This window comes from Bison bison, unplaced genomic scaffold (genome assembly GCF_000754665.1).
Source record: "Bison bison bison isolate TAMUID 2011002044 unplaced genomic scaffold, Bison_UMD1.0 scf7180017864302, whole genome shotgun sequence".
NCBI classification, from domain to species: domain Eukaryota; kingdom Metazoa; phylum Chordata; class Mammalia; order Artiodactyla; family Bovidae; genus Bison; species Bison bison.
In genome coordinates, this window is record NW_011494874.1 from 3,759,844 (window position 1) to 3,772,773 (window position 12,930).

At 50.3% G+C, this 12,930-nt stretch overlaps 1 protein-coding gene across 4 annotated transcripts in view; it reads right to left on the reverse strand.

The window, feature by feature from the left end:
- Positions 1-6,006: 6,006 nt before the first annotated feature.
- Positions 6,007-12,930, reverse strand: part of EML1 (echinoderm microtubule associated protein like 1) — a 201,209-nt gene continuing 194,285 nt past the window's right edge. For all 4 annotated transcript variants that reach the window (XM_010851370.1, XM_010851369.1, XM_010851368.1 and 1 more), the window contains 5 exons: positions 11,420-11,517; positions 11,221-11,308; positions 9,647-9,742; positions 8,097-8,227; positions 6,007-7,593 (listed from right to left, as the gene is read on the reverse strand). In XM_010851370.1, coding sequence (XP_010849672.1) covers positions 7,468-7,593; positions 8,097-8,227; positions 9,647-9,742; positions 11,221-11,308; positions 11,420-11,517 — 539 coding nt within the window. In that variant the 3' untranslated portion in view covers positions 6,007-7,467. The remainder of the gene's footprint in view (positions 7,594-8,096; positions 8,228-9,646; positions 9,743-11,220; positions 11,309-11,419; positions 11,518-12,930) is intronic.

Sequence of the window (12,930 nt, forward strand, 5' to 3'; positions counted from 1 at the left end):
GAAAAGAGCACAGGCAAAACATTCTTTGACATAAATCATCACAATGAAAAAAATAAATAAATCATCACAATGTTTTCTTAGGTCAGTCTACCAAAGTAATAAAAGGAAAATAAACAAATGGGACCTAATCAAACTCGTAAGTTTTTGCACATCAAAGGAAACCATCAACAAAATGAAAAGACAACCTACAGACTGGGAGAAAATATTTGCAAATGATGCAACTGACCAGGGCTTAATTTCCAAGATATACAAACAGTTCATATGACTCAATAAAAAAAAAAACAACACAACACAATCAAAAAATGAGCAGAACGCCTAAATAAACATTTCTCCAAAAAAGACATACAGATGGCCAACAGACATATGAAAAGATGCTCAACATTGCTAATTATTAGAGAAATGCAAATCAAGATTACAATGAGGTATCTTACACTGGTCAGAATGGCCATCATCAAAAAAAAAAAACAACTATGAACAATAAATGCTGGAGAGGGTGTGGAGAAATGGGAACCCTCACCGCAGTATTCTTGCCTGAAGAATCCCATGGACAGAGGAGCCTGGCGGGCTACAGTCCATGGGGTCACAGGTGTCGGACACGACTGAGCGACTAAACCGCCACCACCACCTACACCGTTGGTGGGAGTGTAAACTGGCACAACCACTACGGTGAACAGTATGGATGTTCCTTAGAAACTAAAAATACAGTTACATATGGTTCAGCAATCTCGTTCCTGGACATGTATCTAGAAAAGATGAAAATTCTAATTGGAAAAGACATATGTGCCCCAGTGTTCATAGTGGCACTATTTAATAGCCAAGACTAGACAACAAGACACAGAAGCAACCTCAGTGTCCATCAACGGATGAACGGATAAGTAAGACGTGTTGTGTACACAACGGAATACTGTGGCGTGTGCATGCTCAGTTGTGTCTGACTCTTTGTGACTCCATGGACTGTAGCCTGCCAGGCTCCTCTGTCCATGGAATTTTCCAGGCAAGAAATACTGGAGTGGGTTGCCATTTCCTTCTCCACGGGATACTCCTGACCCAGGGATGGAACCTGTGTCTCTTTTTTTTTTGAATCTGCACCTCTTGCATCTCCTGCGTTGGCAGGAGGATTCTTCACCACTTGCACCACCTGGGAAATCAATGGAACATTACTCAGCCATAGAAGAATGAAGAATGCCGTTTGCAACAACATAGGCGGGTCTAGGCATCATCATATTAAGTGCAGTAAGTCAGAGAAAGACGTGCATGATATCACTCATTTGTGGAATCTAAGAAAAGGGATACAAATGAACTCACAAAACAGAAACAGATTCACCGACATAGAAAATAATCCTATGGTTACCACAAGGGAAGGGGGGTGGGGAAGGGATAAATTAGGAGTCTGGGATTAGCAGATACGAACCACTACATATAAAACAGATAGACAACAAGGTTCTGCTGTACAGCACAGGGAACTATATTCCATATCATGAAATAACTTGTAACGGAACAGAATCTGCGCGTGTATATATATATATATATATTATATAATTGAATCATTTTTCTGTATAACTGAAACTAACACAACAGTGTAAATAAACAGTACTTCAAAAAAAAAAAAGAATTTCCTTTCTCTTTCCCCACACTCCTAGCCTAAGGAGGTCGGACAGGAACTGGTGAGCTGGGGAAGACAAAGGTGAGCTCTGCTTTCTGCCACCAAGTGGCGTAGCTCTAGCCGGTGGGATAGGGCTGGGAGGGTTTACACTTAAATCTCTTTTCAAGTTTTTTTTTTTTTAAGTTTTGTTTGTTGCCTTTTCAGGGAGAAATGGTGGCTCAGACAGTAAAGTGTCTATCTGCAGTGCGGGAGACCTGGGTTCAATCCCTGGGTTGGGAAGATCCTCTGGAGAAGGAAATGGTTACCTTTTCAGCCTTCATCTTATAGGTGTTATGCACCTACTTTGGTTTGAAGCAGAAATAACCAAATTTGTTGTTAACTTCCCCACAATTTTGTGCTCAGGCAAAATCCATGTCCACGAGCTCACCCCTCCCTTACGCTTCCCCAGAACACAGTGCCCATCTGATGGAAGGTAGGCAGCAGGAAGTCTATATGCCACCCCACTCTTCCCCATCCCCATGGCCCGGCCCCAGCGTGGTCTGAGCTCAAGTCCCATTTTTATTGAAATATATAGAAGAGCATGGACGAGACACATTGAAATAGCTGGGACCCCGGGGTGGGAGGCGGCGGTGGATTGAACCCCTGCCAGGAAGGCTCACCTTGAGCAGGGCTGGTTTCTCAGTCTCCTCATTGGTTCTGGTCCTGACTGCCAGCCAAAGAGAGAAAGATCCAGGCTGGGTGACCCAGGAAAGAGGCATCCTGAGGGAGTCTGGGACAGGGATGGAGGAGGGGACAGCTGAGCATTCCTCCCAGGGGTGGAGGGAGTGGGAGGGGAGGTGGGGCAAAGGGGCTGAGAGACTCAGGGTCAGAGAAGGGTCAGAGAAGGATCAGGAACTAAGCCCATGTGCAGGCTTGAGTCCCTACCCACACTTTCAGGGGAGGGGGCATGCAAGGTCGCTGTATGCCCCAGGTATACATATGGCTCTCTCGCACCCCCAGTGCTTGGCATTGAGACCTGGGGCTGGTCTGACACCTGGAGAAATCTGCATATGGACTAGGTATTAGACACTGGTGAGGCGTCGCTATTAAGTCTGTCCTCTGTGATGAGGTCTTGGTGGTTACACAGAGTGTCCTCATCAGAAAAGCAACCTGAAAGATTTCTGGATGAAATGACATGGTGGCTTGGGCTTACTTTCGTTCATTTATTTTTGGCTGCACTGGGTCTCGGTTGCTGCATGCAGGCTTTCTCTAATCGGGGGCAGCAGAGGCTCCTCTCCAGTTGTGGTGCCCGGGCTCCTCATGGCAGTGGCTTCTCTTGTTGCAGGACATGGTCTCTAGAGCGCGGGCTCAGTAGTTGTGAGGCACAGGCTAAGTTGTCCTGCGGCGTATGGGATCTCCCCCAACCAGGGATCGAACATGTGTTCCCTGCATTGCAAGGAGGACTCTTAATCACTGGAGCACAAGGGAAGCCTCTTGGATTTATTTTTAGTGTACTCCAGTCCCCCCACCCCATCCACAATCAGGGCTGATGCTGCTGCCAAGTCGCTTCAGTCGTGTCCAACTCTGTGCGACCCCAGAGACGGCTGCCCACCAGGCTCCCCCGTCCCTGGGATTCTCCAGGCAAAAACCTGGAGTAGGTTGCCATTTCCTTCTCCAATGAATGAAAGTGAAAAGTGAAGGTGAAGGCACTCAGTCGTGTCCTACTCTTAGCAACCCCATGGACTGCAGCCTACCAGGCTCCTCCATACATAGGATTTTCCAGGCAAGAGTACTGGAGTGGGGGTGCCATTGACAATCAGGGCAGATAGTAGAAATGAGGCTTTCAGGATATCAATCATTTTTGAAGCTGGGTGAGAGGTTCTCTTTACTTCTGTGCGTGTTTGAAGTTTTCTATTAAAAAAATTGAAAACTAGTATGAAGACCCATTGGGAAAGACCCTGATCCCGGGACAGATTGTGGGCAAGAGGAGAAGGGGACCAACAGAAGATGAGATGATTGCTGGATGGCATTGTTGACTCAATGGACATGAGTCTGAGCAAACTCAGGGAGATAGTTAAAGGACAGGAAAGCATGGAGTGCTGCAGATCATGGGGTTGCAAAGAGTCGGACATGACTTAGCAACTGAATAACAATGAAGAGTAGCCTGGATCAGTTTCTGCCTTCCAAGAGGTACAGACTTGTCTGCTCACTTTCACCAAAAAGCTGCCTCCCGGATTCTGCACTGGACGGACTCCCTCTGAAGAAGCCAGGGGGTCTCCACAAATTATTTCTTCTGTGTGCTCTTCTGCATCAAAGACCAGATGATGGTGTGTTAGTCAGCCAGTCATGTCCAACTCTTTGCAACTCCATGGACTGTAGCTCGCCAGCCTCCTCAGTCCATGGAATTTTCCAGGCAAGAAAATACTGGAGTGGGTTGCCATTTCCTTCTCCAGGGGATTTTCTCAATCCAGGGACTGAACTCGAGTCTCCTGCATTGCAGGCAGATTCTTCTGTCTGAGCCACCTGGGTAGCCCGTTTCCAAATCACAGGAAAAACGACCAATAGGGCAAACGCACAACCTCTGGAAGCGCAAGTAAAACTAAAACGGGTGGTGGGGTGAGGCATGAGAAGACTCCTGAGGGGGCTTGCCGGTGAACCACAGACCGCCCCTCCCCCCTGCTGTCAGGGTGCACTCACCCAGTGGGAACCACAGATGCCAGGATCTGCTGAACTTCCCCCCCACCGGCTCCAGCTGGCCCTGGAGGACCCCCACCCCACGCTTTCACCTCTGACCTCGTGCCCTCTCTCCTCCACCTGCCGAAGCTCTCCCAGTGTGTTTGGATCCCCCGCCAGCAGCACTCTGCACACAGATGCTGGAAAGCTGTTTGCTCAACAAGCAAAGAGCCCACAGCGGCTCCAGAGTGAGCACCGAGAGTCAAGCCACCCAGCCGCTGAGCCATCCGCACTGCTCAGTGCCGATCTGGTTTCTGCTGCACCCAAGCCCTCTCCTGGTTTTTCTCCTTCCTCTCGGATCGCTTGTGTTTTACCTGCCCTCAAAGTCATCCGAGCCCCGAGCCCCGCTGGCTGGGTCAAAGGACCCCCCCCACCCCCACTCCTTGCCCTGGTTGCCCAGCATCTGCAGATTCAGCCACATCCAGATTCAGCCATTGCCGGCCTCCCGCAGAGAGCATCACTCAGAGTGCCATCTCCAGCCAGAGTTGCGTTCTGCACCTGCCGGCCGAACGCCTGCCCACACTACACTTGGATGTCTCGGAAGGTTCCTGACTTCACCCCAACTGCCCCAGGGCCCCCCATCATCCTCTTTCAAGCTCGCAGTGCTCCCCATCTTAGTCGACGGCACTAACATCTGCCCAGAGGACAGTCAGGGGCCTGGGCCTCATCCACTGTCCCCACCCCATCCATCACCAGGCCCCCTGCCGATGTCACCCCAGAAACCTCTCTTGACAATCCATTCACCTCCCCCATGTTCACTGCCTGCACCCCAGTCCACGGCACCATCACTTTCCTAAGTTGGAGTCTCCGCCCCTCACCTGTCAGTCTCTGCAGTCGGACTGAGAGCTGATGTGGCCACAGGCCACTGGGAGGAACACATCTGGCTTTGCTCCTGGGGTCTCCTGTTCCAGCAGAATCCTGGGGTCCTAGGCCTTGTCTGCCTGAGAGGTGGTGAGTGGTGGTACATGACTACTGCTCAGTATGTTAATGAATACCTGCAAGGCTAATACTGGGCATTATGTTGGGCATTTTGTTTAAAATGCAGGCAAGTAAGAAGGTGGCAATAATGGTCTAGATACATAACTTTTCCATTACTGAGCTTCGAAAACAGTGGACACATATCGAAATACAAGGAGATCTTAGAACTTTTAAGTCAATAATGGGTTCCTTTCCCTTCTCTGATCTGGTTATTCCTCAATTATTAATTAAAAAATCATTATTTTTGCCAGTATTTACATAACCAAGTTAAATAACAACTGGATATGACAATTAAGCTGAATTCTTTTCATTTTTTATTTTTGGCTGCATTGGGTCTTTGTTGCTGTGAGCGTGCTTTCTCAGTGGAGGGCTACTCTTCATTGAGGAGCTAGGACTCCTCACTGTGGTGGCTTCCCTTGTTGCAGAGCATGGGCTCTCGAGCATGTTGGATCAGCAGTCGTGGTGCACAGGCTTAGTCACCCTGAGGCGTGTGGGATCTCCCCAGACCAGGGTTTGAACACGTGCCCCCTGCATGGGCAGGCAGATTCTTAACCACTGGACTGCTAGGGAAAGTCCTAAACTGAATTCTTGGGAGTTATCTAATCTGATGAAAGCTGACACACCACATACAAACTATAGTTTTATTTGCAAGTGACCCAGGTGAGAAAAAAAAAAAATCTGGATATGAAACAGAATATAGTGTGAATCATATCTAATTTTAAATATTTTAATTTATATACTTTCATGATTATAGGTTCAATAAGAAATTCACTTTTCAGATTTTATTTCATTATAGAATATATTTGATAAGGATACATACAAACAGAATCATCTTTAATACATATTGTTTACTGGTGCCCGGCACTTCCGCAGCAGGCTGGAGATGTAATAAAAAATGCTTCCCAATGTTCAGCTTCATCGGCCACTCTAAACAACCGGTGCTGTAGAGTTGACGGTTCAATTCACGTACTCGCCTAGAACAAGTAGAAGTCTTAATGTTCGCCTTTAAGTCTGTTTATTACTCTTCTGTTTTAAAATCTGAGATACATTCCCCAATGTAAACAATCGATTTCAATCTGTCACACAATCGAAATGGATAAGGCCTTCTTGAGAACGTAAGCCACCTATTGCGTTACCCATCGGAGCGCAGTCTTAGTTCATAGTGGAACAGGCCGTCCATGCACAGAAGACAGGAAGAGCAGCTGCCTTCAGAACCTGGTGGAGCCTTCCAGACTTCTCCCGGCCACGGGTGTATGGTATGCTAGAGAGAGACCTTTGTGACTTGGTCTACTTGGTCTTAAAATACAAATATACAATGTCCATAAGCATTAAAATAGTAAAGCCTAGCCTGACATATTTATCATGAATTGCTAAAATCCTATACAATACCATATCATGCCAATTAATATACAGAGGAAGGTGGCCAACTGTCTCCACCACTCACCCGGGCCTGTGAATGGGGGACAGAGGGGATGAGACTGGTGTAGCGTTAAGCGGCTGACTGCATGTGGTTAGGCAGACAGTCCAGGGACTCTGAAAGGCCTGGGTACCCTGCTGCAATAGTTAAGTTAATCTGAGGCAGAATTTGCTTGACACGAGAAGAACCTGACCTCTTTTCTCACCAGCCTCCCAGAGGGACGACTGAACGAAACCTTAGAAAATGTCAACCAAATAAAGTCTTATTTGCATTTCCTGATTCAGTTGTGCAGATCAGTTATCCATTTGCTTCTCTCCATCGATTTATCCTTTTAGGACCAATTAATCAACAGTGATCACGATTCAGTACCTCGTTATCATAAATATTTGACTCAGCAAGCTCGATGGCAAGACACTAAAGCCTATATACAATCTTTGAAAAAGGCATTCTGTGACTGTTTTTGAAGAGTTCATAGAAAAGTTATGAAGGATACGCCAGTCACTTCTCAATGTCACTGTAATGTAAACCGTGGCATCTTTTTTATATTAAATGTTTCATATATCGTACAATGAAAGAGAGACCTGAACGGCTGACCCGCTGTGACGCTCACCGATCCGCTAAGCTAAGGTAACCGGTAAAGGGCATGGTTTTCCTGAGGTTTGTGAGGACGTTGCAAACAAAGCAGAAATCACAGTGACCGAGCGAGATGCGAGTCTGTGCCCCCCGGCCGTTCTGTGCCCCCCGGTGCTTGCCGGGACTACACAACCCGCCACTGCATGATGCTTGTGTCTTTGCCGCCGGTGGAGATGAGGTGGCTGTCGTCGCAGAGGAAATCGACGTTGGTGACGTGACTGCTGTGCCCACTGTACACGTGGCTGGGAGCCTGGGAGGAAAGACATGGAGGGCAGTGAACGCTAAGCCCGGGAGAAGGGTCAGAAGTGCTGGAGTACCTGCACATCGAGAGGCCTATCTTGTGGGGGGGACGGATGTGGGCAAGGAGAAGTTCAGCCCCAGAGGCTGCTGTGCCAGGCACCCCAAAGGAGCGGGAACTGGTTGCAGGGGTGGGGGGTGGAGGGGAGGGGTCTCCTGGAAGGAGAGGTCAGGTCTGGGGAGGACGAGGAGGAGTGGTCCCGGCATTGGCTCAGCTCAGCAGGGTTAGAGCAGAGGGAGCCGTGGTGGAGGGCAGAAGGGTGAGGCCCAGGAAGTGCAGAGAGGGAGGGGCCAGAACCACGCTGCGGACAGGGCTCTCTGCGGAGGGCAGCTGGCTGACGTCGCTGCTGCCTGGTTTGCGCCCGGTGCTGTCACCCGTGATGTCTTTCTGTTCAACTACCAGCGGCCCGGTGGGGGGGTGTGCCCTGTCGGGGCGATCAGAGAAGGAGACTCTACCCGGAACTGTGAGCAGGGGTATGAGAACAGGTGCACTTTGCCAAAGTCGTCGCCGGTCGACAGGAGTTTTTTCTCGCGGGCCCGAGAGGCGGCGTTGATGTCGGTTCCGTCCGAGCCTTCTGGCCACACTCCTAAAACAAAGACCCCAGACAGAGCACTGGAAACACGAGGGCCACGCTGCGTGGGGACTGGCCACTGAATTCCCATGAGAATAAAAATGTCCCGGATTTAGAAACCAGGTCCAAGGAACGCTTTGTCTTGGCTCCCAGCCTCGGTGATCGTTTCCCTGCAGGCCACCCCTGGAAATAGCCGTGGCAAAGCCTGTTCTGCTGAATTAGAGCTGCAGTAATAGTCCTCCTGGGCTTCCACCTCTCTGGGGCCCCTTCTTGATGCTACAGCAGAAAGTGGGACAGAATCCCTGGTTCTGGACGCAGTGCCTTTCCTTTATCCCCAAAGCATCTGATGGGAAGCTGACTAGTCCTTAGCCTGCAGTTTCGTAACTTTTCTTTTTCAGGGGCAACTCTTTACATATGAGAGTAACTTCTGAGACTGCCTGTGCCTTTCAGGTGTTCCTTGCTGTCAGCCCTTCATGGCTGCTGCCTGCCTGGTGGCACTGGGCAGGTGGGGTGTGGCCTGGGGTCTCCTGATCATGGCTCCAGAAAACCCTATTCGTCCCAGTAACTTTGGATATGAGAGACTAGCACACACATGGCTTTCTCAATAGGAAGTCTGGAGTAAACCCAGGGCATTCTAACCTTTAACACCAAAAGATGGTGAAACGCCAGCTATAAGGGAACTTGTGGAATGCTGACCGACTTACTGACTTATGGTCATACATAAAGAATCTCTAGGTACTGCCTTTTCTTTTTAATTCGACTAAACTGTGGCAATTTGTTTTAGATCATTTATGAATATTTAATTTAAACTCCTAAAACTTTGAAGGAGGTAAAAAAATTAGTTTAAGGGTCAAAAAAACACAATCACTCTAACAAGTGACAAATAAATCGATTGGGTGCCATCTGGTTCACTGGGCTTCCCAGGTGGCGCTGGTGGTAAAGAACCCACCTGCCAGTGCAGGAGACATAAGACCTGCAGGCTGGATCCCTGGGTTGGGAAGATCCTCTGGAGAAGGCCATGGCAACCCACTCCAGTACTCTTTTCCTGGAGAATCCCCATGGACAGAGGAGCCTGGCAGATTACAGTCCATGGGGCCACAGAGAGTCAGACATGACTGAGCAGACTGAGCACACACGTACATCTGGCTCGTTGATCTCAGAAGTCTGACACAAGCTCGTATACAAGGATTCTAAAGAATTCTCTCAGGACCCATCGTGTACAAGAGCAAAGGGTTCTGGTTCTTCTTGCCTGGCCATAGCTGGACAAGCCTGGCCCTTCCCCAGGGCAGCAGGGAGCGTGTCCTGAGTCCCGTGGGGTCCATGCAGCAGCACAGCAGTTTGAAGCCAACCAAGAAAGTGCCTCACTATGGGAAAGTCATTCTCAAAGTAGACACACCTTACGTTGGAACAGAACGAAAGGCGCAGAAACCTTACCGAAGACGTGGAAGCCCAGCGTGCAGGTATACGTGGCCCACTCGATGTCTCTCGTGGTCTCCACGCTCACGACCTGCTTACAGGCAGAAGGAACCCCTGGAAGGGCAGACGCAGGTCTGGTGACATCTGGGCCAAAGCCCCCCTCCTCCCCAGGCAAGGCTGGGCCCCCAGAGCCAGGCCTCATCGGCTACAGAGCCCTCTGGGAGAGGGACACCGTCCACCTCCCAGTCCCCTGGGGACCGTGCTCACAGCCTAAGCCCCGAGGCCTCGGAGGGGACCCCTCTTTCATTTCTTCCATTTCTGCTCGTCTCCTTCTCTGGGTCTGTTCCCCGTCTGGCTTCTTTTCTTTGATAACCTCTGGTTCTGAGACCTCCGTATGCTCACTGTCCCCCTGGACACAACTCTGCCCCCTTCTGTCAGGCTCCCCAGCCTTCTTCCAACACACACTTGGGCACAGGCATGCACCTGTGCACACACACACGCACACACACACACACAATTCTTTCAGCTCCGAGTTATGAAAGCTGACGGAAACTGGTCATAACAAGTACCTGTGACCTCACAGGTGATTTGTGTGTTCCTCAACTAAACTCTCGCTGGAGGAGTTGACCAGTGAGACCATGTCTCATACTATGACCAACTCTCATAGACCATGTCTGAGAAGATTCTAGACTCACAGCCCGTCCCTGGAAACCATCCCCTGCTTCTGCCCTGCATCAGGCAGGGCCACCTGCCCCGCCTAAGGGAGACCCCTTTCCTCCTCTCTCTTAACAGGGGGGTGCCCACCTCCCCACCCACTGGCTCTTGATGTCTGCGCCCTTTTATCTGAGCTGACGTGTCCTTGTCTCTGAAACAGGAAGAGCTGGAACGTGCTGTGGGCCACATGAGAGCGTGTGGGTGAAGCGCACTGCACTTCTCAGTGCCTGCCGGGGGGGCGGAGACCGGATCCCCCTTGGCCCTGGGGCCCCCGTGCTCAGCACATGGCAGGTGCCTGATGGATGGAGGGGGCACCAGTGCACGGAACGCAGCCTGCACCGCCCATCACCCACGCGTGGCCTGGCCCTGCCTGGGCTCTGACTTGGCCAGGAGGGGCGGAGGGCACCGCTCATCACCCACACATGGCCTGGCCCTGCCTGGGCTCTGACTTGGCCGGGAGGGGCGAGGGCACTGCCCATCACCCGCACGTGGCCTGGGCCTGCCTGGGCTCTGACTTGGCCAGGAGGGGCGGAGGGAGAAGGAGCAGGGGCCCCGGGGGCTGCTGTCCAGTCAGCAGGGCAGACCTCATGGTGTCAGCTGGGAAGGGTGACACCTTCACAGGCCTCTGGCCTCTCGCTGGCACAGCTCTGACCCCTCTTTCTGCCTCTCCCTGCAGGGCCGGAGCTTCCCCTCTTTGGGGACCAACCCCCAAGTATCTCAGTGCCAAGCAGGGGGTTGTCCAGCCTGTCTCCTCTGCTGAGCAGAGGAGGAATTGAGGCCGAGAAACATGGGCAGGCAGTGGGTTTCTGCAGGAGGCCTCATCTGGAGTCAGAGTGGAGCTCCAGGAGATCTGCGCCCAGGCCTGGGGAGCCACTCACAGTAGAGGATTTCGTAGTCTCCGGAATTTGACACGAGGAACTGTGAGTTGACAGACCAGTCCAGGTGGGTGATGAAACTGGAATGACCCTGGGAGAGGGAAAACTGGGTGAACCTCACTCGCCTCGCAGATTCCCACCCACACTGACCGGACGTGTTGAATGACTGCGGAGACCCACAAGGAGTGGCCCGCGTGCTCACCGAGCACTTGCCGACCCGCGTGTACTTCCTCCCGTTGTCACTGACTCCATATATGTAGATGCAGTTGTCGTGGGAGCCTATGGCTAAGAAATTCCCATCTGCAAAGACACGCAAGGTTACGCTTCATTCGTTAAGAATAACCGTTTTATCAATGGCAAAGGATAATGCTCGCGGCCATCACAGATGTAGAAAAAATAGCCACGAATTATTTCAAAGAGACAATATTGCTTTTGAATGAATCTGATACCCCTAGTGATGGTAATTCAGTCTTAGCCAAGTATTTCCAAGGACTGAAATCGCTTTTTCCGAGAGTGTCCACGGAGCTGAATGTCCCATGGATCACACAGAGAGTACTTCCTGAAGCACAGGCATAAATGATGAGGCTTAGAAACAGCATCCTACCTGGTTCTTTAGTCACTCAGTCGTGTCCGACTCTCTGCGACCCCATGGACTGTAGCCTGCCAGGCTCCTCTGTCTATGAGATTTCTCAGGCACAAACTCTGGAGTGGGTTGCCATTTCCTTCTCCAGGGGATCTTCGTGGACCAGGGATCAAACCTGCATCCCCTGCACTGCAGGCAAATTCTTTATCACTGAGCCACCTGGGAAGCCGCTTACGGCAACCATTTGCCACGAGCATTTCCAGCACACATGTTGTCAGAAAGACTCAGGAACCAACCTGAAGCGGCCAATAATGGACAAATTGTTTCACCTATCATAACCATCATAGATTGAAACATACCAAATACACTTAAGTTCATAATGACACCGAAGCTACCACCACTAACAACAACTGATCATTGTTAAAGTGAACAGAGGACAAACTCATTATCCTGAAACTGGTAAATAAAGTGAAAGAAATCAAGTGTCTATCTTGACTTCCTATGTGAACTCTGCCATATATCTTGGTCATACTAACAAAATAGTATCTTGTTTAGGTAACAAAAACATATTAATATTATGGATGAAGAGAAGTCACTCTTCATAGACGTATTATATCTGACAAATGAAGAAAGGCTAAAATAGGAAAACCAATCACCAGCCTCTGTTTAGGGATCGAGTGTTGTGCAGCGATGGCTCTAAAAGCACAGAAAGCGAGACGAGCAGACTCAATGAGTCTCGGGTAGGAGGGAGAGACCGGGATGCACTGAGCCGGAAGAGGGTCTGCATTCCGAATGACTTTACAGGAAATACAGGGACAGAGGGACGTGTGGGGAGGGGGGGACGTGTGAGGACAGGGGGACGAGTGAAGCAACACCACAGAGATGCACTCAGCAACACCCAGGGTGTGGAAATTGCTCCAGGAAAAACGAGCTTCTTCAACACATAAACTGCAAGCGAGGATGGCGTGTGTGTCAAAGAGAGAGACAGAGAGACAGGGAGGGAGGGAGCACGTATGGATTAAAAAGACTTACAAGTACAAAAGGGGCTTCCCTGGTGGCTCAGATGGTAAAGAATCCGCCTGAAATGCAGGAGACCCGGGTTCGATCCCTGGGCTGGGAAGATCCCCTGG